Consider the following 27,982-nt stretch of genomic DNA (forward strand, 5'->3'; position numbering starts at 1 on the left):
GCGGCGCCGGAGCGTGGAGAAGCGAAGCGAAGCGGCGCCTCCCCGAATCCCGGCGGTCGCGGTTATGGGTCGCTACGGACTAACACCGCAACGATCCCGTCCTAAAACCGCAGCAGCGCAGCTCCGCGGGCGGCGGTCGTTGTCCGACCGCATCCTCCACGCCGTCAGTTTGTCCACCGGCCGCAAAGGCGCGTCGCTGATTTTTATCAAAAAAGCGATCGGCGCTGAGGGCTACGATGTGGCACGGAATAAGGGGAGGTTGAAAGCGGCGATCGCTGCGATGCTGGAAAAAGGGTTGTTGCAGCGAGTGACCGGCAGCGGCGTCGCCGGGTCGTTCCGGATCGGCCCCGTCGGGAAGGAGCGATTAGAAGGAGCCGCGCAGCGCGGGAGGGCGGCTCGTAAGACGCGTGAGCGCCCCGCCGTGAAGAAAAAGAAGAAGAGTCCGCGGCGCGCACAAAAATCCACCGCGAAGCGGCTGAACAGAGGAAGAAAACCTCGGAAGAAGGCGGCAAAGAGGATGGTCGGCGGCGTGGAGATCTGGGGTGCTGCGACGCCGGCGGCTGAAGGCGACTTAGGAGCGCGGGAAATGGAATAATAAAAGGTTTGAGCTTAAAAGGGTGTTTTTAGAGGGTCCCACAGGGGGTTTAGCGGAGGGCACGGGGCGGCAGGGGGAGGTGTGAAGGGAGGGTGAGGGATAAAAAGGCTCCGCGGAGCGGTGAGAGGGGTAATAAAGTACCGGGGGGGGGGGGGGGGGGGGGAAGGGGCTGCGCGGGGCGCGGCTCCTCCCCGCAGGGGCTGGAGGCGGGGAAGCGCGTCTAGCGGCGCAGTTCCCAATCAGGTCCGGCGGCGCGGTTTTCAACCAGGTCCGCGCCCCCCCCGGCTCGGCCCCGGCCCGTGTGGTGCTGCCTCAATTGTTCAAAACCAGCAAATACCTTCAAATCGCGTTTTTTTTAAAAAAATTTTATTGAGCTGCGCTTCAGCACCGCAAGGCCCGTCTCTAAGGAAGCGGAGCAACGGCTGGAAGTAAAATTTGGCGTAAATTCGCGGGGTTTTTCCTCAGCCGCCACCTGCGAGATGTGAGCGGGACGAGCGCGGGGCGGGAAGGCGACAACTCGCCCACCCGGGCTACCGCGTCCGCGTCCGGCATCGCCCCGGGGCTCCCCCCTGGCAGGCGCCGGTCGGGTCCTGCCCCGGTCCGGGCTCCCCCCCTCGCTGCTCCTCATCCCACCGGACGCTTTTTCTGTCCGCCAAGAGCTGCGGGAGCGAAGCCGCCTTCGCTGCGGGGAAACCCGGGCGGGTCAGCGGCGGCCGTTTTAGGGGGCGTAAAAAAAAAAAAGGGGTAAAAGCGGTCGCCTCACCCTTCTCCTTTGCGCTGGGGAATTGTCCCGCTCCCGGCTTCGCTTCGGGTCTCCCCGTGTCTGGAAGGAGGTGGGGGGTGAGCGGGGAGCTGCGCCCGCTGCTGCCTTCAACAACCGCCTTTCCCTCCTGAAATACTCGGAGTCTTCCCAAAAGATCTTGTTTCCTCCCCAAATACAGCTGAATTCTCTCGAAATACCAGAATCCCTCCCCAAATGGCTCGGAATTCTCCCAAAATAACTGACTCCCTCCTCAAATACCTCTGATTTCCTCCCAAAATACCAGAATGCCCCCAAATGCCTCTGAATCCTCCTCAAATACCTGAATCATCCCCAAGTATCTCAGAATCCCTCCCAAAATACCCCTGAATCCCTCCCAAAAAACCTGAATCCTCCCCAAAGACCCCATAACCCCCCCAAATACCTCTGAATTCTCCCCAAAACCCCTGAATCCCTCCCAAAATACCAGAATCCTCCCGAATACCCCTGAATCCCTCCCCGAATACCCCTGAATCCCTCCCCGAATACCCCTGAATCCCTCCCCAAATACCCCTGAATCCCTCCCCAAATACCCCTGAATCCCTCCCCAAATACCCCTGAATCCTCCCCAAACACCCCTGAATCCCTCCCAGAATAACTCTGAATCCCTCCCCAAAGACCCCTGAATCCCCCCAAATACCTCTGAATTGTCCCCAAAACCCCTGAATCCTCCCCAAATACCCAGAATCCCTCTCAAAATACCTGAATCCTCCCCAAAATATGAGAGTCGTCCCCAAATACCCCAGAATCCCTCTCAAATACCCGAATCCTCCCCAAATACTCCTGAATCCCTCCCAAAATAACCGAATCCTCCCCAAACACCCCTGAATCCCTCCCAAATACCCGAATCCTCCTGAAAGACCCCAGAATCCTCCCCAAACACCTCGGAATTCTTGCAGGGCCTCCTGCAGCGCCTCCCGCTGGCGGCGGCAGCAGCTCAGGCTTTTCTCCAGCTCCCTGGGGAGCCCCGAGAGGAGCTGAAGCCTCATTTCGCTCCAGCTGCGAAGAGAAACGATGCGGACGGAGACGGATTCAGCGTCGGGGGGGACGTTTAACCCAGCCCAGCCCTTCTCCGCAGTCGGGGTGACGCGACCAGGCACCACGTACCCACTCAGGATGCTCCCGATATCCTAAAAAAGGGGAAAAAAGGAGAAAAAGAGGGTTTAGGACCCCCCAGGCAGCACTTTGGGAGGAGCTTTTTTTGCTACGGAGGAGCCTCACCTGGGGCGAGCGCTTGGCCTCCAGCTGCCCGATGAGCCCCTGGAGCCGCGCGATCCCCTCGGCCACCCGCAAAGATTTTTCCTCCTGGGCGGCTTCGAAAGCGGCGTCGAGCTCCGCCAACCGCCCCAGCACCTCCCGCTCCTTCTCCTCCAGGAACCAGCGCAGCCGCTTGAACTCGGCCCCGATGCGACGCCGCTCGGCTTCGCTCGTCTCCTGGAGAAGAAAAAAAAAAAAAAAACCACCCACACCCAAAAAAAAACCCCACTGTGAGGCTACATGCGACCCCCAGACCTGAATTTTTCCCTTTCGAGCTAAAGGACAAAGCGCTTTGGCTGGAGCCAGGGGGGTTGTAACGCTGGGGATGCAGTTAATTAACGGCTGGAGGGTAATTAAGCAGTTCAGCCGGTGCTTTTCTGTCTCCTTTCCCCTTCCCCGTGGCCGTTTCTTCTTTATAGTTGGTCCAAAATCAACTGGGGCCCTGGGAAGCGGCGCGGAGGGTTAATTCCACATGAACAAACATCCCTTTAGGACTTGATCTGGGATGAAAACGAGCGGCGCCATGAAAATAAAACCATTTAAAAGAGGAATAATAAGCAGCTACGCACGGAGGCGGCGCTCACCAAACCTGCCCGGGATCCACACCGGCAGCTCCGACCGGGTTTGGGGCTTTGCAGGGCGCTGGGAGACGATCCCGTGTGTTTCTACCGGAGGGATGAGGGGGAAAAAAAAAAAACCCAAAAAATATAAAAAATACCCCAGGACCCCTTTGGGCTGCTGAAACCTTTACCAGATACTCCACGCGTCGCTTCTCTTCGCTCGCTCTCCAGTCCAGAAATTCTGCCAACGCCTTCCTTAGGGATCGCAAGTGAGACTGGATTTTGTCCTGAACGCACCCCAAAATAGCAATTTGAAGCAATCAGCCCGGCTCCGTTGTATAATTCTGCCTTTAAAATCTTAAATTATTTGGCGGAGGAAAGCAAATATTCCGCCCCAAAAGCCACCTGGCTGCCTTCCCTTGAAAGCAGGAATCGACTCGCTGCCAGTTTTTCCCACGAACGGGACCAGGCGCCGTCTCTTTGCTTTCCCACCAAAAAAATTCAAATATTTTTGCGATATTTTTTGCGGGGCTGAGGGGGGAAGAGGCTCGATGGGCCCGATCTCACCTCGCAGGTCTCAGCGGATTCCCCGAAAAACTTCATGGCTGCAACCCGCGGCTGCTCGCCCATCGCCGCCGGCACCCGCGTGGCCCCGATGGGGTTTTGTTTCTTCAACGCCGGGAGATGACGTTTTTGACGCCACCTTTTTTTTTTTTTTTTTCTCCTCCCTGACATCTACATTGAGAAAGTAAACGGGCCTGAAATGGGGCGGGGGGGGGGAGCGCAATCGGCAGGTGCAGGAGGCGTCTGAGTGCGTCTGCGGGTGGGAGATTGAAGGTCTCCTCCCGCCCCGGGTGATAAAAGCTGGCGGAGGCAGAGACGGGGCCGAGCTTTTGCTGAGCCCGTGCCAGAGAGAGGGGGAAAAAACTCCAAAAGAGGGGAAAAAACTTCAAGAGAGGGGAAGAAACTCCAAAAGAGGGGAAGAAACTCCAAAAGAGGGGAAAAAACTTCAAGAGAGGGGAAGAAACTCCAAAAGAGGGGAAAAAACTTCAAGAGAGGGGAAGAAACTCCAAAAGAGGGGAAAAAACTTCAAGAGAGGGGAAGAAACTCCAAGAGGCAGAAAAAACTCCAAGAGAGGGGGAAAAACTACAAGAGAGGGGAAAAAACTCCAAAAGAGGGAAAAAAGCTCCAAGAGAGGGGAAAAAACTCCAAGAGAGGGGAAAAAACTCCAAAAGAGGAAAAAAAACTCCAAGAGACGGAAAAAAACTCCAAAAGAGGGAAAAAACCTCCAAAAGAGGGAAAAAAACTCCAAAAGAGGGAAAAAACCTTCAAGAGACGGAAAAAAACTCCAAGAGAGGGGAAAAAACTCCAAAAGAGGGAAAAAACCTCAAAAAGAGGGGAAAAAACTCCAAGAGACAGAAAAAAACTCCAAAAGCAGGAAAAAAACTCCCAAGAGAGGGAAGAAAACTCCAAGAGACGGAAAAAACTCCAAGAGAGGGAAAAAAACTCCAAAAGAGGGGAAGAAACCAAGCGGAGAAGCAGCTGATGAAGCAAAACCAACCAGAGGAACCCCAAAACAGCCCGAAAAGTTTGAGAGAGGGGAAAATCCCAGCGCTGCCAGGTGGGTTACATCACCCTGCTGGGTTTTTTTGGGGGGAAAAAGGGGGATTTTGAGCACTCTCCCCACAGGGGAAGGAAAGCGGATTTATCCTTGTTTTGCCCTCAGGATCTTTATTTCGGATTTAAAGGTGTTTTGTGGTGGTCAGTCACGGTTATTATTTGCTTCTTGTCCCCCCGTAACGATCCAGCTGCGGAAATTTGGGTGAAAAACAGCACAAATCCTGCTTCTATCTTCATTTAAGGGTGATTTTCCTACCTTTTCCCCCACTTTCACTCCTCCACCTTGCTGCTTTAATTCCCCTCTCTGCAGTTTTGCCGGGGAAAGAAGCGACCTGATTATTTTGGAGTCTCGCAGCGTGGTTTATTCGACCATTTTAGGGCTTTATTACTAATTTTTAGTGCCCCTTTACCGTGGGCAAGCGCTTGTTTGCACTCAAAGCCCCGCGCCGGGTGTCGGAGAACGGATTCGAGGCCCTTCGACACCCCGCCCTTATCTCCCCCGTGCACATTTTCCTCGGGGGCCAGCGGCAAATTTCTCCGCCTCTCGCAAGATTTCTCTGGACGCCGGGAAGTTGGACTCAGCTTATCTCAATTTTAAGGATTTTTTTTGCTTCCTCAAATAAACCTCGTTGGATTTGGTTGCCCAAGAAATCAAGAATGGTGGGGGCAGAGATGGATTTAAGATGGATTCATCCCTGAGCCAGCACGAGGAATGAGGATTTTGGGGTATAATCATATTTATGAGGTAGATGGGTCCATCCCAACGTGTTCCTCATGTTCTTTTCATGGTCATCGGGGAAGTCATAGATTTAATCCATCTTTGTGGGTCTTCACATAAATTAACAAAACTTTGCAGCTTCTGGGGACAAGAAAATGGGCATTTTCTTTCAAGTATTTTGATAAAATGCAGTGGTTGAACCCATTTTCTGACATATAAAGGGGTGAAAAGCTGAGATGTGCCCATTTGTAGGATAATAATTGCATTTTATTCTTCTTTGCCCTTCCTGCGCCTCCAGCCGGGCGGGGAGGACGGCGCGGGCGCGATGACTTTCCTCCTCAAACCGCGGCCGCGCACGTGGGATCTCGCCCTGGACTACGACACCGCAAAACAGTTTGAAGGTAACCGGAGGCGGCCGGAGAGGAGCAAAGTACCAATTCCTGATGTTTTCTGGGCCGCAGCAAGTGAGGTGGCCGTTGGCGTTGGAGATCCTCCAGCTCCACCTTCAATCTCTCTGGTTCCTCCATCTCTGACCTTCATCTCTTGGCTCTTCCATGTCCAACTTTGGCCTGGGGATCTGCCATCTCCAACCTCCATTTTTTCTATCTCCTCACCTGGAGAGTCTCCATCTCCAGCCTCCATCTTCTGTCTCTTCCATCTCCAACTTCCCCTGGAGATCCTTCATCTCCAACCTCCATCTCTTGGCTCCTCTATTTCCAACTTGGCCGGGAGATCCACCAGCTCCAACCTCCATCTCCAACCTCCCATCTTCTGTCTCTTCCATCTCCAACCTCACCTAGAGATCCTCCATCTCCAGCCTCCATCTCTTGGCTCCTCTATCTCCAACCTCCATCTTTTCTATCTCCAACCTCTCCTGGAGATCCTCCATCTCCAACCTCTCTCTCTTGGCTCCTCCATCTCCAAACTCCCCTGGAGATCCTCAATCGCCAACCTCCATCTCTTGGCTCCTCCATCTCCAACCTCTCCTGGAGATCCACCAGCTCCAACCTCCATCTCCAACCTCCATCTTTTGTCTCTTCCATCTCCAACCTCTCCTGGAGATCCTCCATCTCCAACCTCCATCTCTCGGCTCCTCCATCTGCAAACTCCCCTGGAGATCCTCAATCTCCAACCTCCATCTCTCGGCTCCTCCATATCCAACCTCTCCTGGAGATCCTCCATCTCCAACCTCCATCTCTCGGCTCCTCCATCTCCAAACTCCCCTGGAGATCCTCAATCTCCAACCTCCATCTTTTGTCTCTTCCATCTCCAACCTCCATCTCCAACCTCACCACCCCTCTCCCTTTCTCCTTAAAAAGTAACAAGTGAAGAGAATTTTTGGGGTGTGCGTCCCCTACGCTTAAATTTGACTTTTGATTCCTTCTCTGTTTTGCTTTCCAGTGGACGTGACCCTGGACCCAGCCACGGCAGGTCCCGAGGTGATCCTCTCCGAGGACCTCAAAGAGGCCACCTGGGGCAGACCTGGACGCCGGTGGCCTGAGGGTCCGGGCCAGTTTGACACAGATCCGTGCATGTTGGGCAGCGAGGGCTTCACCTCGGGCCGTCACTACTGGGAGGTGAAGGCCAACGGGCGCTTCTGGGCCGTTGGGGTGGCCCGGGAGTCGATTCAGAGGAAAGGTCGGGTCCTCTTCAAGCCCAACGCCGAGCTCTGGGGCTTGCAGAAGTACGACGAGCTCTGCGTGGCCCTCACGGCTCCTTCCAACACCTCCGTCCCGCTCCTCAACGGGGAGATCGGGGTCTACCTGGACTACGAGGTGGGACAAGTCTCCTTCTACGCCGTCGGCAGCCGCCAACGCATCTTCACCTTCCCCGTGGCCTCCTTCAGCGGTGAGAAAGTCTTCCCCTACTTCTGCGTCCTCCTCTCCACCATCAAACTGTCCCCCAAGGGTTGATGCGTCGCCGGGGTCCCCCCAAAACCGGTTGCTCCACGGCGGTTGGAAACGCTCCTTGATGCTCCTCAAGTCTTATTTTCCAGGTCTTGGAGTCATTTCCACCTCATGGTCCTACCTCCATCTTAGATGGTTCCATTTTGGGTTATATCCAGGGGGTTTGGGGTCCGAGCTCGGAGCAGCTCATCTCATCTGAAAGTCGCTGTTACTAAATTCATCCAAAGCTCATTAACGGGAGCTGGGCTTCACCGAGCTGGTTTTGAGCTGAAAACTTGGGGTTTTGCCCCTTCTGAAGGTGGTTTTTACTGACCTCGATGCCTGTCCAGGCTTCCAACCCAAATTAAAAATCTTAATTTTTATGTTAAGACCAGCTGTCACCTCGGTTTATTTTGTCACCACGAGGATGTGCTTGTGCCTGCTTCCCCCCCCCCCTCCGGCATTTTCTTCTGCTGTTCCCCACGCTCAGGGTGTATTTCCGCATAATTAACGTGCAGCTAATTATAAATTATAAAAATTATCAATTATAAAAATATGCTCAGAATATAATAAATACTTTTTTTTTAATACCCAACCCAAAACTCACCAGCAAATTCAACGTCGCCCTTGGATGCAGCGGCCTCGACAGGCTGATTTGGAGGAAAAATCATATTTTTTTCCTTCCCCCCCCCGCCCCCCAGCACCAAAACCTCGTTAATTTTTAATTTGCAACACTATTTCCAACGTTTTATTTTCAGTTTTTGTCTTTAGCACCGTCTCCAGGGTGAACGATGCTCCTCGGCGGCGGGTCCGGCTGCGCGTAAGGAGCAGCGATGCCCGGTCCTGCCCCTCAGATGTGCACAAGACATAATTTTTTAAAAAATTTAAAAAAAAATCCCCAGATCCTCCCAAAAAATTCAGGCTATAATTTAAAGCAGGAACAGGAACAGCCACAGGGGGGCACCATGGACCAGGGCGCTTCTGGATGCGCCTTCGCTTCTGTCGGAAAGAAATTGGGTTACCTATAAAATATTAAAGATTTAATTTATATTTATGGGGTTCTTTTTTAGGTTTTTAGGTTTTGTAGGTCTTCAGTTCTTTACAGTTTTAAGGTTTTTTTAGTTCTTTAGGTTTTTAGTTCTTTAGTTTTTTAGCTTTTTATCTTTTTAGGTTTTTAGGGGTTTAGGTTCTTTAGTTTTTAAATATTTAGTTTTAAAATTTTTTTAGTTTTTTAGTTCTTTAGTTTCTTTAGTTTTTTAGGGTTTTAGGTTTTTAGTTTTTTAGTTCTTTAGTTTTTTAGCTTTTTATCTTTTTAGGTTTTTAGGGGTTTAGGTTCTTTAGTTTTTAAATATTATTTAGTTTTAAAAATTTTTAAGTTTTTTTAGTTCTTTAATTTCTTTAGTTTTTTAGGGCTTTAGGTTTTTAGTTTTTTAGGTTTTCGAGGTTTTGTTCTTTAGTTCTTTAGTTTTTTAGTTCTTTAGGTTTGGGGGGTTTAGGTTTTTAGTTTTTTAGGTTTTTGAGGTTTTGTTCTTTAGGTTTTTTAGTTCTTTAGAGTTTTAGGGTTTTAGTTTTTTAGGTTTTCTAGTTTTTGTTCTTTGGTCCTTTAGTTTCTTGAGTTTTTTAGTTCTTTATTTTTTGGGGGTTTTAGGTTTTTAGTTTTTTAGGTTTTCGAGTTTTTGTTCTGTAGTTATTTTAATTTTTTAGTTCTTTAGTTTTTTTAGAGTTTTAGGGGTTTAGTTTTTTAGGTTTTCGAGTTTTTGATCTTTAGTTCTTTAGCTTTTTAGTTTTTTAGGGTTTTTAGCTCTTTAGTTCTTTAGCTTTTTAGTTTTTTAGGGTTTTTAGCTCTTTAGTTTTTTAGGTTTTTATTTAACAAACCCTCAAACCAGCTGGATCCATGGGGGCTTCTCAGCTCTGCCGGAAGCAGAAAAACTTCGAAGACGACTTTGCTGTGAGCAGCCACCCCAACCCCGGCCGATGATTTTAAAGACCACGGAGATGTCCTGCACCACATTTCATCAAGCCACTAAGAAAACCTGGAAAATTTCACCAAAATCTCACTTTTAGGAGAGAACCTTTAACAAACGGCAGGCAGTCTTTAAAAAACAACCCGCTTTTCGGATGCTTGAGGAGCTCAGCGACGCTAAAAGACGCTCGAGGTTGGGCGGGAGAAGGGTTTTGCCTGTGAACCGTCAACACTTCACCCACCTAAAGCAGGTTTTTCCCCCTCACCTTGGCGGTTGTCCGCGCAAACGTGTCAGGTTTTTATCAAGACGAGATGCTCAAAAGTCTTCCCTGGACACAACGTTCCGTGAAAACGTGCAAAATTTTTTTCTTTTACTCCTCGTTTTCTTTAAAAACCTTGTTGGCTTTGATCTCCAACCTCATCGGCGCGCTGAGGCGAAGACGTCGCCGCCTTCTCTTCTCTCCAACCCTTGGCAGATCCTCCCCAATCCTGTCGCCGTCCCACCCCCAGAGCTCAGCCCCTGGAGAGAATAATCAGAATTTTTGATGCGTGGACGTCTCTTCACCTTCATCTTGCTCTTGACAGGTTGACTTGGTTGCTTCCATGAAGACAAAACCAGCAAATTCTTGGAGGTCTCGCAGGCGTTGTCCATCCTTGCGGCGTTTCCGCGTGCTCCTACGGCGTCAAGAGGTTTTTCTCAGCCAGCCAAGCCTGAAGGTTGCTGCTTTAGCTCCAGAAAAAGCAGGAAAAGCAAAAATCCTACGGTATTTACCCATTTTTCTGGTCATACCGTGCGAGGCAGCAGACATCTCGTGGAGCTTCACCCTCCAGACGTCCTTCTGGGATCCTACGGATTTCCTCTCGCTCCGACGTTTAATTGCAGTGGAATTATGAGTGAATCACCACAAAGTACGAATTTCAGGGGCGTTGTGATATTTTTTGTTGGTCACAAGCCAGAGTTGGGTTGACAAATGCAAACGCGTGATGACTTTGGTTCTTCTCGGGCAATTTTTGGCAATAGGCATTTTTCCCCGAGTTCGCTTTTTCTGTGGTGTTTTTTTTGGGGTTTTTTTTTGAGGTTTTCTTTTGTTTCCTTTTTGTTCACCGGGTATTTCGGTTTGAGGAGCGCTCCCTGCGGATCCTCAAGAGCTGACGCAAAGGTTTTGAGCCCGTCTCGTCCCGTTGCCCTTCCTTGGGCTCTGCAGCTCGGGTTTATTGCAAACCCAGCTCTTCTCGGCGCCGCAGCGGGAGGAGCTGAGCCCGTCATCCTTCACGAGGGCGCAGAGGCCGCCGCCGCGGATCTGAAACCTGGAAGGGCAGATGAGACAACCCACCTCAGGTGGGGACAGCAGGAAAAAAGGAGAAAAATCACACATTGGCTTCCCCCCCCCCCCCCCCCCCCCCGCCCTTCAGTTCTCAGGGGTCCTCATGGGCATCAACATGCCAATATTTAGGTTGAATTATGTCTATTTTGGCAGCAGTCTGGGTCGGCTGGAAGAAACCTGAAGCTTTGCAAGCAAAAAAAACTTATTTAAAAATTAAAAAAATCAGCGTTTTCCCCACCAAACGCACCGCTTCCACCTCTCAAAGGGAAAAAATGAAAACCAGCTCCGGATGTGACGTTGCCCTTCCCAAACGTCTTCGTCCCGTTGCTCCCTCTGGATGCACCTCAAATGCCAGAAGAAAACGCACGTTTTTGGGGCTGAGGAGACACCAACCGACAACGTGACGATGAAAAACACAGACTCACAGGGGAGATAAACGTGAGTGGTTCACCCACTTCCACGGTTGCTCCTCATCTTCCCGCGAAAGGCCGATCCAGTGCTCCAAGCTCCCTTTATATCTCGTCACGAAGGTCTGAAAAAGAGGAGAAAAAAAGGCTTTATAGGTCATGGGGCTTTGAGACATCTCTGGCAGGTCTTGCAGAAACCTCCTTCCACCCAATAATCTAAATTCTACCAGTTGTTCATGTTCCTTTAGGGCTCTTTTGGTGCTTGAACCTTTCAACCTGCTACCAAAAACTGTATTCTTTGAGGCAAAGCGTAGAAACGGGGCTTTTTTTTTGCTATAGATTGGTGAGAAATTTGAAGAAAACCACGATGACCCACCCTCAAGAAGACCATTTTCCCCATCTCCTCACCCCAGATCTCCAAGGAAGATCTTGGAAGAGCGATCAAAGAAACCAAAAGGTGGTAAATACGTTGGTGGCTTCTTTTTTTTTTTCCCCCCACGCTAAGCACGGCCTCAGGTCTCCTTACCAAGTCCTCCACGCTGTCGAGCAAGGCCAAGGAAGCACCAAGAGCGGAGCAGTTGTCCCGGCTGGATGTCCAGTTGCCCTCAGCTTCCGAAAAATAGTAGCATTTTCCTCTGTAGCCGATCCAGTCGAACGGACAGCGGAAGCAGGGTTGGGGACGAGGCTGAAAAGCCTGAACTGTCATCGATAGAGCAACACCGTTAAGGAGAAAGACCTTCCCCTTGGCTCCCTGGGGTGGGGAAGGTCATCCTCCACCCCGTGGCCTCCAAAAGTCTTACATCTGCCTCAACAGCGGGAGGAAAGAAAAAATTAAGACGCCAAGAGAAATCTTGGGTGGGTTGGAGGGAAAAAACAAGCTCAGATCTTCTCCCAGCGTCGTGGCGTTGGGCAAGGAATGGGGGTGCTGTACCTTCAAAGAAGAAAAACAGGGTGGTGGCCTTCAAAAAATGTTTTGAGGAGGATTTCTACAATAGCCCTAGTCCTAAACGCCCCCCTCCCCAGGTATTGCTATGGGTCGTTAATGCAAAAACAGCGATGGCCAAAGGACAGAAAAAGAAGTTCTCTTGTTCCTGCAGACTTCTTGGCGTGGTGGGACTCGTGCCAACATCTCTTGGTGCTTGGACAAGCAGCGAACGGCCCCTTCTTCTCTGAGAAAACACCTTTGAGAAAGCCCAGGTGACTGTACCCGTGAAACGGCTCTTTCTGGTGGTTTTTTTAAGGGTTTCTAGACAACATCAGCTCCTACACGGAGGAGATGGGTTTGGTTTTCTGGAGAAAAGCTTCTCATGGAAATGTCCCTCTTCTGAAGAGGACATCTTGGGTTGGGCTGCGTCTTCCCCCGGGGCGTGGTTCTGGCACACGTGCAACAACCCAAAGTATCTCCCAGATGTTCCCCACAGGACAAAAACCCCTCGAGACCCACCTGCGAAAGCGACGGCCGTGACGAGCAGAGCCACGAACAGCACCGCCATGGTCACCTGACAGGCAACACGCGCCTCCGGCTTCATCTCCAGGCTGTAACCTGCAGGAGAAGAGACCTTCAACACCTTTGCGGGGGGAGCAACGCGCTCCAGGTCCGGGCTGTTGGCCCAGAAGATGGTTTTTTCCTCCTTTTTCTTGAGGATGAAGAGGACTTTGAGCGCAATCTCCCCGTCTTGGACCAGCGTGGAGAGCACCAAGCCCCACATCACTTGGGTGATGCTCATCAAAAGCATCTTTGGGAAGAGTCTTCCTCAAGGACACGCGTCGTTTGACGCCCGAACCATGAGGGGTTGGTCTCTTCCCAACACCGGGTGGACTCGCTGTCATTTTGGGTGAGAAACCTCAAAAATTCTCGACGTGGAATTGAATTATACGATGAGGGGTTCGTCTCTTCCCAACACCAGGTGGACTTGCTTCATTTTGGGTGAGAAACATCAAAAATTCTCAACATGGAATCAAATTATATGATGAGGGGTTGGTCTCTTCCCAACACCGGGTGGACTTGCTTCATTTTGGGTGAGAAACAGCAAAAATTCTCCACGTGGAATCGAATTATACGATGAGGGGTTGGTCTCTTCCCAACACCGGGTGGACTCGCTGTCATTTTGGGTGAGAAACCTCAAAAATTCTCAACATGGAATCAAATTATACAATGAGAGGTTGGTCTCTTCCCAACACTGGGTGGACTTGCTTCATTTTGGGTGAGAAACAGCAAAAATTCTCCACGTGGAATCAAATTATATGATGAGGGGTTGGTCTCTTCCCAACACCAGGTGGACTCGCTTCATTTTGGGTGAGAAACAGCAAAAATTCTCCACGTGGAATCAAATTATACGATGAGGGGTTGGTCTCTTCCCAACACTGGGTGGACTTGCTTCATTTTGGGTGAGAAACAGCAAAAATTCTCAACTTGGTGGCTCTTCTGATCCAGAACAGGCTCTTTCCCCCCGCCACGAGCAAAGAAAATTCTGTTTCTTAAGGGTTTTACTGAAAAATCTGTGGTTTCACCCCGTGGGGCTTCTCCTATTTGTCTTTCAGGCTTCCCCCTCTTTGTCCCCATCTATCACATGAACTAAATCTCATGGGAAAAAAACACCTTTCCCCCTTTTTTTTCCCCCCATGTAAAAATATTAGAAAGTCAGAAACCAGATATACCAAATAATTTAAAAAAAAGACATATAAAAAAAATATTTTTAAAAAATCAACAAATAAAAAGACCAACAATTGAAAAAATCATCAAATAAATCAACAAATAAAAAAAATCAAGAAATAAAAAATTCAACAAATATGCCAAATCAAAAGAAGATCCCTCAAAATCTTAGTCCCTGGCTGGGTAGAGAGAGACCCAAAAAGCCCCTTTTTTACCTTATTGTGCCCCGAGAGGATGATGGGGATGGGAGGAAGAGTCAGGTCAGTGTTGAAGGGCCTGAGGTGTCTAAACTGGACTTAAATCCCAGACTTATTGTTTTGGGGGGGGAGAGGGGTCTTTTAACATTTCAGCTGTTCCAAAATTTCTTCTCATTCCGAAAAAAGCAGAAATTTGGAATTTTTGGGGAAAAAAAAAAAAAAAAAAAAGACCCAAAAGCACTCGAGTGCCTCGTGGAGGATGAGTCACCTCAGAGCATCTGAAATGAGGCTGAAAAAGCAAAAATTCCATCTGCTGAGCGACAAAAATTTTCCCCCGAGGGAAGTGCGAGAAAAAGAGAAAAAGCTTTTTTTTTTTTTTTTTAACTACCCCCCCCCTTACCTCAGCTGGTTTTTGTTCTCAAATTATAGAAGTATTAAAAAAAAAACCCAACCCAACCCAAAACGCACAGCGATTCGTCAGTTCATCGCTCTGCAGTTACCTGCCCGCGGGCTCCTTCCCACACCCCAAAATCTGGAAGAAACCCTCGTTTCCGTCATTTTTGGGTTCCACCGCCGCAGGTTTCACCTCTCAGAGGTGTCACGAAGGCTGTCGGGCCTCAGCCCCTCCCCCGGGCTTCGCAGGAATGATGTCGGAGGACAAAAAAAAAAATCATAAAATTTCCCTTAAGAGGACACCGGTTTTCTCCCCCCAATTAAAATTTACTCGCCACAATTAAAGTTTTTTTTCCCCCATAATTAAAGTTTTCTCCCTGCAATCAAACTTTTCTCCCCCAATTATTTTCTTCCCCCAATTAAAATTTTCTCCCGGCAATTGAAATTCTCTCCCCCCAATTAAAGTTTTCTTCCCCCAGTTAATTTTTTTCCCCTCCAATTACAGTTTTCTCCCAAAAATTAAAATTTTAGCGCCATAATTAAAATTTTCTCCCGGCAATTTAAATTCTCTCCCCTCAATTTTTTTCCCTGCAATTAAAGTTTTCTCCCCAAAATTAAAATTTTAGCCCCATAATTAAAATTTTCTCCCTGCAATTGAAATTCTCTCCCCCAATTAAAATTTTCTTCCCCCAATTTTTTTTCCCTCTAGTTTTCTCCCAAAAATTAAAATTTTAGCCCCATAACTAAATTTTTCTCCCTGCAATCAAACTTTTCTCCCCCCAATTAAAATTTTCTCCCGGCAATTGAAATTCTCTCCCCCGATTAAAATTTTCTTCCCCCAATTAATTTTTTCCCCCTCCAATTAAAGTTTTCTCCCCAAAATTAAAATTTTAGCCCCATAATTAAAATTTTCTCCCCCAATTAAAATTTTCTTCCCCCAATTAATTTTTTTCCCCTCCAATTACAGTTTTCTCCCCAAAATTAAAATTTTAGCCCCATAATTAAAATTTTCTCCCCCAATTAAAATTTTCTTCCCCCAATTATTTTCCCCCTCCAATTAAAGTTTTCTCCCCAAAATTAAAATTTTCTCCCCCAATTAAAATTTTCTTCCCCCAATTAATTTTTTTCCCCCTCCAATTAAAGTTTTCTCCCCAAAATTAAAATTTTTGCCCCATAATTAAAATTTTCTCCCCAATTAATTTTTTTCTCTCCAATTACAGTTTTCTCCCCAAAATTAAAATTTTCTCCCCCAATTAAAATTTTCTTCCCCCAATTAATTTTTTCCCCTCCAGTTAAAGTTTTCTCCCCAAAATTAAAATTTTTGCCCATAATTAAAATTTTCTTCCCCCAATTAATTTTTTTCCCCTCCAATTAAAGTTTTCTCCCCAAAATTAAAATTTTTGCCCCATAATTAAAATTTTCTCCCCAATTAATTTTTTTTCTCTCCAATTACAGTTTTCTCCCCAAAATTAAAATTTTCCCCCCCAATTAAAATTTTCTTCCCCCAATTAATTTTTTTCCCCTCCAGTTAAAGTTTTCTCCCCAAAATTAAAATTTTCTCCCCCAATTAAAATTTTCTTCCCCCAATTAATTTTTTTCCCCTCCAATTAAAGTTTTCTCCCCAAAATTAAAATTTTCTCCCCCAATTAAAATTTTCTTCCCCCAATTAATTTTTTTCCCCTCCAATTAAAGTTTTCTCCCCAAAATTAAAATTTTCTCCCCAATTAAAATTTTCTTCCCCCAATTAATTTTTTCCCCTCCAGTTAAAGTTTTCTCCCCAAAATTAAAATTTTTGCCCATAATTAAAATTTTCTTCCCCCAATTAATTTTTTTCCCCTCCAATTAAAGTTTTCTCCCCAAAATTAAAATTTTTGCCCCATAATTAAAATTTTCTCCCCAATTAATTTTTTTTCTCTCCAATTACAGTTTTCTCCCCAAAATTAAAATTTTCTCCCCCAATTAATTTTTTTTCCCCTCCAATTACAATTTTCTCCCCAAAATTAAATTTTTCTCCCCACAATTAAAATTTTAACTCCAACTCCCCCCAGCTCATCCCACCCCCCCTCACCTGGATGCTGAGCGCGACCCTCTGCTGCTACGAGAAACATCAAACAGAAAATACTAAAAAATTCACTAATTCTTCGCTTTGGTTTAGATCTGGGGAATTTTCACGCGGATCCTGCGGGGCAGCTGCTCCCCAGCGACGCCGCGGGGGTTTCCCGCCGTCACCCTCGTCACCTCCTTTTTGCTGCGTTTCCAGCGGTTTCGGCCGGGGAGGACGGATTGGCCAAACCAGGTTATTTTGGGGTGGAAAAGGGGAAAAGAGCTGCTGCGGGCGCTCGCTGTGCTCCGGGGGGTCAGGGATGGTGCGAGGATGAAGTGGAGGGAGGGGGTGGGGCCCTCGGGCTCATTTTGTGATTTTTGTAATATAGCCAACTCCAGGGGTTTTTACCCAAAAACACAAATTTGGGGTTTTTTTCTTTTTTCATTTTTTTTTTCCTTTTTTCTTTTTCCTCTTTTTTCTTTTCTTTCCCTTTTTCTTCTTTTTTCTTTTTTCCTTTTCCTTTTTTCTTTTTTCTCTTTTTTCCTTTTTCTTTTTTATCTTTTTTCCTTTTTCTTTTTCTCTTTTTCCCCTTTTTTCTCTTTTCTCTTTTTTCTCTTTTCTCTTTTTTTCTGTTTTCTTTTTCTCTTTTTTCTCCTTTCTCTTTTTTCTCTTTTTTTTCTGTTTTCTTTTTCTCTTTTTCCTTTTTTCCTTTTTTCTTTTTTCTCTTTTCTCTTTTTTTTCTGTTTTCTTTTTCCTTTTTTCTTCTTTCTCTTTTCTCTTTTTTCTTTTTCTCTTTTTCCTTTTTTCCTTTTTTCTCTTTTTTCCTTTTTTCTCTTTTCTTTTTTCTCTTTTTTCTGTTTTCTTTTTCTCTTTTTCCTTTTTTCCTTTTTTCTCTTTTTTCTTTCTTCTCTTTTCTCTTTTTTCTGTTTTCTTTTTCTCTTTTTCCTTTTTTCCCTTTTTCTCTTTTTTCTTTCTTCTCTTTTCTCTTTTTTCTGTTTTCTTTTTCTCTTTTCTTTTTCCTTTTTTCCTCTTTTTTCTTTCTTCTCTTTTCTCTTTTTTCTGTTTTCTTTTTCTCTTTTTTTCCTTTTTTTCCCTCTTTTTTCTTTTTTCTCTTTTCTCTTTTTTTTTTTTTCCTTTTTTCTTTTTTCCTTTGTTTTTCTTTTTTTCTTTTATTTAGTGTTATGGGGTTTTTTTAAAGCAATGGTCACACGCCACCAGAGCTGCTGCTTTTGCAGGGCACAGGAAGAACAAAGTGTGAGAGCAGCTCACCACAAAAAGTTTCCATGAAGCTAAAAAGGCTTGCAGGCAGAAAAAAAAAAATAGTGAAAAAAAAATAGTAAAAAAAAAAAAAAATTGAAATAATCATTACAATTAAAATTAAAACAAAGATTTGAAAAGGCCGTGCTTTTCCTGCCAGGACTTCTGGGTTTCTCCTCTGTTACCCCGTTTCTTGCCGCTGGCAGGTATTGGGGCAAATTTCTGCTTTTTTTTTTTCTTGCTGTCTTTTGGGTGCGTGGGAAAAAAAAGTCATTTCTACCTCTACAAAAAGGCATTGCTGGGGGTGTTAGGGACGGGCCCAAACCTGCTGCAAATGGGGTTAACGCCAAAAAGAAACAAAAAAAAAAAAAAAAGGAGAAAAGGGAAGGGAAAAAGGGTCAGTGTGGGCTGGGAATCGCTGGTTGCGCCTGCGCTGGTCAGAGGGTCCCTGACTGGGAGCAAACGCGGCTCTGGGGGATGTAAAAGCACAGTGGGGCGGGGGGAGGGTGCACTTGCAGGGTAAAAACCAAAATAAAATCAAAATAAAGTAAAATAAAGTAGAATAAAATAGAAAATAAAGTAGAATGGAATAAGATAAAGTGGAAGGGAATAAAATAAAGTGGAAGGGAATAAAATAAAGTAGAAGAGAATAGAATAAAGTAGAAGGGAATAAAATAAAGTAGAAGGGAATAAAATAAAGTGGAAGGGAATAAAATAAAGTGGAAGGGAATAAAATAAAGTAGAAGAGAATAGAATAAAGTAGAAGGGAATAAAATAAAGTAGAAGGGAATAAAATAAAGTGGAAGGGAATAAAATAAAGTGGAAGGGAATAAAATAAAGTGGAACGGAATAAAATAAAGTGGAACGGAATAAAATAAAGTGGAACGGAATAAAATAAAGTAGAAGGGAATAAAATAAAGTGGAAGGGAATAAAATAAAGTGGAATGGAATAAAATAAAGTGGAATGGAATAAAATTAGAAGAGAATAAAATAAAATAAAGGGGAATGGAATAAAATAAAGCAGAAGAGAATAAAATAAAGTAGAAGGGAATAAAATAAAGTAGAAGAGAATAAAATAAAGTAGAAGGGAATAAAATAAAGGGGAATGGAATAAAATAAAGTGGAATGGAATAAAATAAAGTAGAAGAGAATAAAATAAAGTAGAATGGAATAAAATAAAGTGGAACAGAATAAAATAGAAAATCTCTGCTCGGTGTCCTGGCTGCCAGGCACAATCATTAAACTCATCGATGTTATTACACCTCTAAATACGGGACCTCCTCCTGGCTAGAGGACATCGACCCCCTCACCGGCCTTAATTCACACGGGAAGGCTGTAGGATATAAGGGGTTTTTTGGTTTGGTTTTTTTTTTTAAAAAAAAAAAAAAAAGGAAGATAAAAGGCCCAGGCGATGCCATTTCCTGGGGCGAGACGCAGGCGCGAGCGGGTCGGTCATAAGGCAAGAGGTTGCCCAAGAACAGCTTCACTCTTGGGACCCGCTTGCAATTTTCTGAGCCGGTCATGGCCGGAGAAATAGTTTATGCTGATTTAAGACACCCTGGGGATGGTTTTTCTCCCGACAAGAAGAGTCCTGGTAAGTCCTGTTTTGTGGAGGAAAGTGCTTATTTCGAGTTTTTGGGTTCTCTTGCTTCTTCATGCCCATGTTGTTGAGGTCTCCAAGAGAACGTTGGATGGATTAAACATCCTCTAAGGCGGGATCTTGGCTCGCGTGGAGCCACGACGGGATGGGGGGGGAGAGCGAGGTTGAACGATTTTGCCTCTTTTCCTGGCAAAAATACATCCCAAGAAGCCCAACGTGAGCCAACGCTCGATGGGAAGCAAAACTGCCGAGACGACATCCGGGATCCTGGTGGAGACGAGGTCTGGAGAGACCCACGTCCCTCCGGCCGCCGCCCCCACGGCGGGTGGGTTTCGCCTGCTCTAATTTAAGCCGATTTCAGAAGGTTTTGGGGCTGCTGAGCGCCAGCGTTGGGCGCCCAGGGCCGCTCTCGAGGCTACGTGTAGCCCCTCCACCACCTCAAAACCCACCCTCAGGTGATGCCCTCGCTCCGCATCCAACCTCATCGGTGGCGATTTATTTTTTTGGAGGAAGCAGAGCAGCCATAAACTTCTGCTTAAACTCACCAGCTTTTTTTTTTTTTTTCCTTCCCCCCCCCCCCCCCAAACCCCAGCTTTTTCGCATGAAAACGGACAACTTTTTTAAGCAATGTGGCCTCTTTCAGCTCCTGCCTTGTGCCCGTGGTGGCACAGGGTCCTCCTCAAAGTCAGCGGACTGGGCCACCTCGTCCTGCTGGTGCTGGTGGTGGTGCTGAGCGTGCAGGGTGAGTAACCTGCCCTTAATCTACATCTCAAACCCCAGCGAGCGGGTTTGGGAGGGGAAATCGGGTTTTATTTCAACGTTTCAGCCTTTGGAGGGGCCGAGGTTGCCCCATGGAGATGCAACAAGATGCATCACACCTCCCCCCCACCAAGAGTAAACCCTCTCTGAGCTAAACCTGGATTATCCCCGTAGCTTTTAAGCGAGAGTGGAAGACGCAAGGCAGGGTTTTAGGCTCGATTAATTAACCGGGTGCAACCGCAGCGGGGAAAAAGAAGGGTTGCGCAAAACCAACCCCAGCCCTACCTGGTTTTTGTGGGTTTTAACCCCAAACGGCCGCAGCCTTCTCACCCCAGGTCGTTCCCTCAAGTTTTTCAGGGCTCTCGGCAGCCGACAGCCACGAGCGTTCCCCGGCAAAACGCCGAGACCCCGGGAAGGACCCAGCCGGAGCGATGCGTCGTTTCAGCCCTGAGACGGTATTTTTGCGAGCCCAGGCAGGAGAGCTCCGCCGGGGGATGCTCAGGTGGGACCTTCCTCCCCCCTTCCATCACCAGGATGCCCCTGGGGATGCGAATTGTTGCTCCCCCCCAGGGTTATTCGGCGAAGAGGAGGGTTGCAGGGAAGTTATTTTTTTTTTTTTTTGCGTACGGGGAGGAGCGGGACCAACCCTAGGGAGGAGGTTCTTCATCGCCCTTCCTCCATCCCAACCAACCACTCAACCAGTCTTCCTCCTCCTCTCCAGTGATGGAGCAGGAAAAACAGTGTGAAAAAAACTCAAGGATGGGGCAAAGAGGTGGGGTGGGGGGGATGAGCAACCCCTTGGTGCCTTTCAACTGGTGGTTGGGGAAGACCTTGGATCCCCCTTTTGGGTTGTCTCATGGTTCTTTCTCTTCTTCAGCCTGTTCTGGCTGCAAACTGTGTCCCCAGGAGTGGCAGCTCCACGGGGACAGATGCTACTGGCTTTCCAAGGAGAAGGGGAACTGGACTCAAGGTAAAAAAGGCTGCGAAAATCAGGAGGCTCAGCTGGTGGTGCTCCGGAACAAGAAAGAGAAGGTAAATCTAGAGGAGAAGGCGTGAAAAGGAGCAGAAAGTCCTTTTTTTTTTTAGGTGGGTAGGGGAGCAAAAAGCAGCAGGAGGAGGGTTTGGAGACACCGTGGTGGCTCCTAAGAGGTGACTGGGAAGAAAAAAAGAGCTGAATCGTCCCCTAAACCCCCCCGTGACGAGGGGGAGGGAGGGAGAGCTCGGATGGACGCGACTCTTTCCACCCCAGAGCTGCCCTTCGACACGGTGGCGTTGAGAGCACGGGGGGGGACATTCGTGTTCCGTCTATTTGGGGATGAAACGAGTCAAATTTATTCTTTGCACCCCACAAAAGCCCGGTCACCTCCCATTTCCCAGAAATCCCTCAAGATTATTACGGGCACGCAGACGGTGTGGGTCGGATTGCTGTCATCCCCCAAGGAGTTGAGATGGGTGGACAACACGTCCTTCAACGCCAAAACGTGAGTGTAGCCACAACCCCTTGGCGTTAAAAAAAAAAAGGCAACTTTGCTTCATTTCAGACCCGGTCTAAGATTTTTCTGTCAATGCAACGATCTTGTAGACCCAAGAGTTGGGTTGGTGGAGCACGATAACGCAACATCTCCCACCCAACCAACACCCAACCAACGGTTGGGTTTGACGGCCCACGCGTGCTCAACGCGGGGCCGCCCGCCCGCGAGAAATCGTTCAAAAACGGTGCAAAAAAAATAAAAATAAAGGCAGGAGACATGCCCGACCTCTTCTGCGAGGCTGGAGGAGTTTGGCAGTTGAATTTTTGTGGGGCAGGTGGGGCAGCTTGCAGAAGACGGATGAAGGGTGCGGGACGCTGAAAGAGGAGTTGGAGGTCGATATCTGCGACGACGAACACAAGTGGGTTTGTCAGAAAGACCCTTTCCAGCTCTCCCCCTCGACGGCCGACGGAGAGAAATGCGACGGCGCCGTCTGACGGGTGCCCAGCCCCGAACACCCAGCCCACGAGCCACTTGGCCACCAAGATTTGGGGTGAAACCAGCCCAAACCTCAAGATTTTAGGGTTGGCCAGTGCGTTTCCCACGCGGGTCAAGCCCATTTTTTTGGGGCGAGCTGGGGAACGTCTGTGCCCCAGGCACTGTGTCAGCAGAGCTACGGCATCAATAAAAAACCCAGAAAACTGGTTTACTTCGATTTTTTGGACTCAACTTGTCAAAAAAAACCACAGTTACAAACAAGAGCGGCACAAAACCGTACGGCAAATAGCACAAAGTTCAATCAAGAAAAGTTTTTCTCTGCGACGGCGTCTCCCTGAGCGCAGCTGAGAGCATCCGCGCACGGCCCGATGCAGGCAGCGGGGTTTTGTGGGTTTAAGGTGTTTGTTTTATATATATTTTTTTTGTCTTTTGGGGTTTTTTGTTGCCGTTTGGGGATTATTTTTGTCATTGGGAGTTTGTTTGGGGTTTTTTGGGTTTGAGGGTTTTTGGGGTCGGGTTTTTAATTTTTTGGGGTGTTTTTTGGGTTTTTGGTTGGGATTTTGGTTGGTTTCGTTTTGGAATTTTGGGGTTAAAAAATAAAAAAAACGCCTCTAAAACATCCCAAGCCCATCCAAATCCACCATTCTACCAAATTCCCCCCATTTTTCATCCCCAGCAAGAAAACAAATTCATAGGAACTAATTCACTCCGGTGAGTGAATTATGGACCTGACTGGTTTATAGGTAAAAATCTGCTTTCAAAAATGGGTAGAAAAAGTTCGATTTTTTTCCTTCTGATGCAGTGCTCCAGCAGCAAGATCACAGCCTAACTTACCTGAGCAGAAAATTTCATTAAAAAAACAGCAAAAACTCATAGATGTTGGTGACAGAGCGAGGCGCAAGGCTTTACCGAAGAAAAAACCATCCTCGGTTTTCCTTCATCTGCCGGTCGGAGAATTGGGCTCGAAGGTCCCGTTTTTGGTGCATTTCACGCCGGGTATGTTTTTTGCTTCCAGAGGACGTAGTCGTCGGGCCGGCTGCAGAGCCAGTGCTTCTTGGTGTGGCACAGAGAGGAGCTGATCCTCTCCTGGTTGAGGTACGCGCAGCGCCCGCCGCCCCACACCTCGAACCTGCAACGCGACACGCTCAGCGGAGCGAGAAAAGGAGGAAAAGAAGAATTCTACCCCCAAAAAATAATTAAGAAAAGCTGGGATTTCCTCTCTAGGAGAGGATGGGCGGCGCTTGGCTGAGAGGATCTAACAGGGGTTTGGTGGGCAGCAGCGTGGCAGGAGAAAATCCCCATCCCAGGAGGGGTCATCGCTCCTAGAAACCGCACCCAGGGGGGGAGCGGCGATGCCACAGCCCCCCCCCCTGCCCCGAAACCATTTCCCACCCCACCAAGAAGCAAACTGGTCCCAGTTGCCACCCCCAAGCTCCCCAGAGGGACCAACCGGTTGTCGAAGGCTGTGCCGTCGCTCCACCACCACCCGTCCTCCTCCTTCCGCAGCCCAAACCAGTGATTCGCTTCGCCTTTGTAACGCTTAATGAACATCTTGAAAGAAAAAAAAAAAAAAACAACAACTTGGTTTAGCTCATCTGGTCTTCCCCACCCCCTCTTTGCCACCCAGGGCCATCCCCCCACCCAGAGTCGGCGCTTTCCCCAAGGCACCCGCTCCTGGTTACACCGTTAGGTGCAATTTGGGGCCAAGCAGGTTTTCACTCTGTTTTTTTTTTTTTCCCCCCTCGTTTTTTTTTTTTTTCCCTGCCTCTTTGTTAATTTTTTTTTCACGTTTCCCACCCCGGTGCTAGCGTAGGGGCTCAAACTCCGTTCTCACCAGCTCATCCACGGTGCTTATGGGGGCCAGCGAAGCTCCCAGGGCCTCACAACTTTCCTGACTGATGGTCCAGTTGCTCTCAGTCTCCGAAAAATAATAACATTTGCCTTGGAAACCGAGCCAGGCATCTGGGCACACGTGGGAGAAATCCGGGCGAGGCAAACGGGATCCCAAATGGAAAACTGAAAAAGAGAAAGCTGAGCAGCCCTAAAAAGGAGGAAAATGGGATTTATTGGGTTTTTTCTGCAGCGGAGGGGGGAAATGGGGGTGATGCTTTGGATGCTTTCCCCTTTCCCAAGCGACCTGGAGCACAGTTGAGGAGGAAAATCCTGGAATTCCCCCTTCCCCCCCAAAAAGGGGCCCAATCCTGCCCGCGGGGGATAGGACTCACCAGTCAAGGCCACCAGCAGGATGAAGATGAGGAGGCTCAGCACCACGCACACGGGGATGAAAACCTGCGACGAGCGGGATCGTTCCCAGCCTGACTTCTTGGCGTTGGGCTCTGGGGGAGGAAAGAGCAGGAGAAGGTGTGGGCTGGGTCATCTCCCCCCTCCCTCCTTCACCCTTTTCCTGCCGGATCCTCGCTCCTGCCCAAGCCCCGGCTGGGACAGGGACCGTTTTGGGGGCTTGGGAGGGTGGGGAGAGCTTGCGGAGGCGCGAGGGGCCGCCCGCAAGGAGAGCGGACGCGTGTCCTTCAACGGCACCGACGTCTTTTTGAGGACCTGGAGGTGGACTCAGGGCTTTTCATCCCCCCAAAAGCTCCATCCCCATCCCACTAGTGCTCCACCGGAGCGAGATGCTCTTCCCACCCCCCGCCCTCACCCCGAGAATTGTTTTTTTTTTCCCAACTTTACCCCATTTGCAGTTTTCCTCTATATCGTTGAGGTTCTTCAACGCTTCCTCTTGGTCCGCAGATTTGGGCCTTTGGGCTCCTTTCCCCATCGCGGGCAGAGACGTGCTCAACCCACGGGCTCGGATCCACCGGCGTCTGCGGGGACCGTGGCTCAGGCTGTGTGTTAAGAAGGAAAAAGCTGAGAAAAATCTGCAGCCAACCAGCCTTTGCGAGATCCCATCAAGCTGTCCAGAACCCCAGAACCTTTTTAGTTTTGGCCTCTCCAACGCACCAAGACCTCGTGGGCACCAGGTACCATGGGAAGCCACGGGAGGGGGCATTTGTCCTACACGGGGGAGGGAAAGGAAGGCAGAAAAAGAAGGCAGGCAGAAGGATAAAAAAGATGAAAACACCAAGAGGGGAGAGAGAAAGAGAGAGGAAAAAGGGATGAAAAAAAAAAAAAAGAGAAGTTTAGATGGAGTTTCAATATTAAAAGAAAAACATAAATTATTCATAATTTAAAGGGAATTTAAGTATTTCGGAGGGGACACAAGTCTGTTAAGGGGTCAGGGCTGTCACTGCAGGAGCAAACTGATGGGTCGAAGTGGAACTTGTGGTTTGACCCCGCTCGAGAAACTCACGGGCAGGAAGGAAGCTGATTTTAGAACAAACGCAGTATTACTGTTGAAGCTGCTAGCTACTCGCAGCAAAATTTGCTCTGAGGGAGCTTTTATCTCAGTTCCTCCAGCACCCACCCTCGCATGGACCAAAGAGCACAAACACGTTGCAACAGCTTTTGTTGTTCTGCTGGGTCCTGTGTGCTCCAGCGTTTCAGAACAAAGCAATAAATGACTGTAAAGACCGTGCCCAAACGCGTTGAGCTGGGTACAACCGTTGGAGCAGGTTTGGGTCGTCAGTAAATAGAGCAGAAAGAGATGGAAAGACGTTCCCATCCCCTCCACGGGGGATTTCATAGAATCCTCTCGGTTGGAAAAGCCCTTGAAGATGATCAAGTCCCACCATGAACCTCCCCCTGACCGTTCCCAACTCCACCAGATCCCTCAGCGCTGGCTCAACCCGACTCTTCAACCCCTCCAGGGATGGGGACTCCCCCCCTGCCCTGGGCAGCCCATTCCAACGCCCAACAACCCCTTCTGGACAGAAATCCTTCCTAAGAGCCAGTCTGACCCTGCCCTGGCGCAGCTTGAGGCCATTCCCTCTTGGCCTGGCGCTGGGTCCTTGGCTCAAGAGACTCCTCCCCCCTCTCTGCACCCTCCTTTCAGGGAGTTGCAGAGGGCCAGGAGGTCTCCCCTCAGCCTCCTCTTCTCCAGACTAACCCCCCCCAGTTCCCTCAGCCGCTCCCCATCAGACCTGTGCTCCAGACCCTGCACCAGCTCCGTTGCCCTTCTCTGGCCACGCTCGAGTCATTCAATGGCCTTTTTGGGGTGAGGGGCCCAAAACTGAACCCACTCACCGAGGGGCGGCCTCACCAGGGGTCAGATCCCTCCCCTGTCCCTGCTGGCCACAAGCCAGGATGCCATTGGCCTTCTTGGCCACCTGGGCACACTGCTGGCTCCTGTGTTGCAGAACCAGTTTTAGGATTAAATTTAGCAGTAAAAAAAGAGAAAAAGTCATAACAAGGGTGGGCTGAGAAAGGTCGGTGCTTCCCCATCCCTGGAGGCACCCAAAACTCAACGGCACAGGGCCCTGACTTTGTTCTATCTCCGAGCAGAGTTTGAGCTGGAAACGCTCCAGCCCTGGGTGGGGAGAGCTGAGGCGTTGGGATAATATTTGTAACCCAAGAGTCCTCCCTCGAGTTCAAAATTTCACCGAGGAAGCTCTCCGCTTCCCCGTTTCAAACTGAAAGCTTCTGTTCCACTTTTGACTTCGCTTTGTAACGATTGTGAAACAAAATTCCCTTCAAAAAAACCCACAGAAGTTCATGTTTGTCACCCCACCAAAATTTCAGAGATCACAGAGGGCAGCCTGAGCTCCTGCCGGGGGGTTTTATCCCTCCCAAGCCCACTGTGGTTTCCAACCAGTTTGCTCCAGCTCCCCCCAAAAATCACTATTAATTCCACTAAACTAAAACAAATTTAAGTCCTTTTTATCATACGATTCTTTGCCTCTTTTCCCCACGATTTTCTTAATTCCCTTCCAGAGAAAGCGACCCTGTTAGCTACAAGGGGCTGAAAAAAATCAGCACTGAAAAAACTCAGAACTGAAAAAAATCAGCACTGAAAAAAAAGCAGCAAAACAGTGACCAAAAAAATTAAAAATCAACTGAAAAAAAACGCATCTACAAACTCCAAACAACCCGAGGAAAACAGCAAGAGACGGGGCACCCGTGGTGGCAAAAGCTTCAATAAAACCAGCTGAAAAGTAGCGAGTCGGGGGGTTGGTTTTTTCCCCCCCTCGCTTCAATTTACCATTTTTAATTTAGCCCCCAAAATAAGAGGTCTCTGTCTGCAGGGTCCCCCCCCACCCCAATCCCAGCATCGCTCCGGCTGGGACCGACTCACCCACCCCCCGTTATTCCCCGCAGAAAGCTGCGTTTTACGGAACTCACCTTCTTTAGCAGAATGTTCCCGGGCTGTGAGTAACTTCCTGGTGCTGCTCGAATATCGTAACGAGCAGGGAGGGACGACACCCTTGGGTGTTACCTTGGGGTGTCTCCTTGGGCAGCTCCTGGAGCTGGTTTCAAACGGTTCGCAGGCAAAGCCGGGCTCAGGCCGTGCTAACGCAGGTTTAAATCATCGCGCTACGGCAGAGGAAAAACCAAAGTGTCGGGCTTGCTGCTGCTTCCCCCATTGGGAAACAAAAAAAAAAAAAAACAAACCGGGCTCGAAGAAAAACCAGCCCAGAGCGATGAGAAAATGCTTCAAGGAGAAGTTGGTGCAGGGTGGGAGCTGAAAAGCCCTTGGGGAGGACGAAACAGCCTCTTTTACCCCCGAAAACCAGATTTTTCAGGGACAATAAACTTGATTGATGCCGAATGGATCTTGGTTCACCCCATTTTCTGCCTCATGGGAGGGATCATTTCTTAATTTCTCACCAAACCAGGGCTCGCCCGCCCTGCTCGCTGGCCCTCCCTTGCCCAGGGAGGGAGGAGGTGGCCATACTCATCGTCACCGAGCCTGGGATCCACCTTGACCCGTTGAAGATGCATCCAACAACGCATCCACGTGCGAGCCAAGAACCCAGGGAGAAAAATAACCCCGATGCTTCCCACGAGGGCAGAGGAGTGAAGAATCAGGCAGCGAGACCACGAGTCATCTTCGGGTCTTCCTGTTTCATTTCGTATTTGTAGAAAATA

General features: G+C 48.4%; 4 protein-coding genes across 18 annotated transcripts; 1 reads left to right on the forward strand and 3 right to left on the reverse strand.

Moving 5' to 3' along the window:
- Positions 1–944: 944 nt before the first annotated feature.
- On the reverse strand, positions 945–5,807 carry LOC141917355 (pyrin-like). 2 transcript variants are annotated; one of them, XM_074810499.1, is made up of 9 exons: positions 5,088–5,807; positions 3,779–3,946; positions 3,617–3,694; positions 3,403–3,498; positions 2,616–2,828; positions 2,502–2,524; positions 2,278–2,393; positions 1,359–1,418; positions 945–1,277 (listed from the first exon to the last, which is right to left on the reverse strand). In XM_074810499.1, exons 2-9 carry the CDS (start codon positions 3,944–3,946, stop codon positions 1,126–1,128), a joined length of 906 nt encoding a protein of 301 aa, XP_074666600.1. In that variant the 5' UTR covers positions 5,088–5,807; the 3' UTR covers positions 945–1,125. The 2 variants fall into 2 exon arrangements, with proteins under 2 accessions (XP_074666600.1, XP_074666601.1); XM_074810500.1 differs by lacking the exons at positions 3,617–3,694; positions 5,088–5,807 and having other exon boundaries at positions 3,779–4,347.
- On the forward strand, positions 4,372–27,229 carry LOC141917351 (uncharacterized). 12 transcript variants are annotated; one of them, XR_012621268.1, is made up of 10 exons: positions 4,375–4,832; positions 5,848–5,950; positions 6,951–7,397; positions 16,529–16,669; positions 19,918–20,016; positions 20,383–20,535; positions 20,911–21,065; positions 21,411–21,514; positions 24,749–24,978; positions 26,828–27,229. XR_012621268.1 is itself a non-coding variant. In XM_074810477.1 (9 exons), exons 2-9 carry the CDS (start codon positions 5,875–5,877, stop codon positions 26,889–26,891), a joined length of 1,365 nt encoding a protein of 454 aa, XP_074666578.1. In that variant the 5' UTR covers positions 4,372–4,832; positions 5,848–5,874; the 3' UTR covers positions 26,892–27,229. The 12 variants fall into 12 exon arrangements, 7 of the variants coding, with proteins under 7 accessions (XP_074666578.1, XP_074666583.1, XP_074666582.1 ...); XM_074810477.1 differs by lacking the exon at positions 21,411–21,514 and having other exon boundaries at positions 4,372–4,832; XR_012621272.1 differs by lacking the exons at positions 21,411–21,514; positions 26,828–27,229 and adding an exon at positions 19,482–19,599 and having other exon boundaries at positions 24,749–24,851.
- Positions 10,796–11,836, reverse strand: LOC141917371 (C-type lectin domain family 2 member E-like). The gene is made up of 2 exons (XM_074810524.1): positions 11,657–11,836; positions 10,796–11,255 (listed from the first exon to the last, which is right to left on the reverse strand). Exons 1-2 carry the CDS (start codon positions 11,834–11,836, stop codon positions 11,145–11,147), a joined length of 291 nt encoding a protein of 96 aa, XP_074666625.1. The 3' UTR covers positions 10,796–11,144.
- On the reverse strand, positions 22,204–27,347 carry LOC141917361 (C-type lectin domain family 2 member B-like). 3 transcript variants are annotated; one of them, XM_074810510.1, is made up of 6 exons: positions 27,236–27,347; positions 24,689–24,843; positions 24,226–24,336; positions 23,835–24,016; positions 23,451–23,551; positions 22,204–23,129 (listed from the first exon to the last, which is right to left on the reverse strand). In XM_074810510.1, the coding sequence occupies exons 2-6, from the start codon at positions 24,774–24,776 to the stop codon at positions 22,988–22,990; spliced, it is 624 nt and encodes a 207-aa protein (XP_074666611.1). In that variant the 5' UTR covers positions 24,777–24,843; positions 27,236–27,347; the 3' UTR covers positions 22,204–22,987. The 3 variants fall into 3 exon arrangements, with proteins under 3 accessions (XP_074666611.1, XP_074666610.1, XP_074666612.1); XM_074810509.1 differs by having other exon boundaries at positions 23,835–24,031; XM_074810511.1 differs by lacking the exon at positions 27,236–27,347 and adding an exon at positions 24,959–25,024 and having other exon boundaries at positions 23,835–24,031.
- Between the last annotated feature and the right edge of the window lie 635 nt (positions 27,348–27,982).

Source organism: Strix aluco, chromosome 37, assembly GCF_031877795.1.
Source record: "Strix aluco isolate bStrAlu1 chromosome 37, bStrAlu1.hap1, whole genome shotgun sequence".
NCBI lineage: Eukaryota > Metazoa > Chordata > Aves > Strigiformes > Strigidae > Strix > Strix aluco.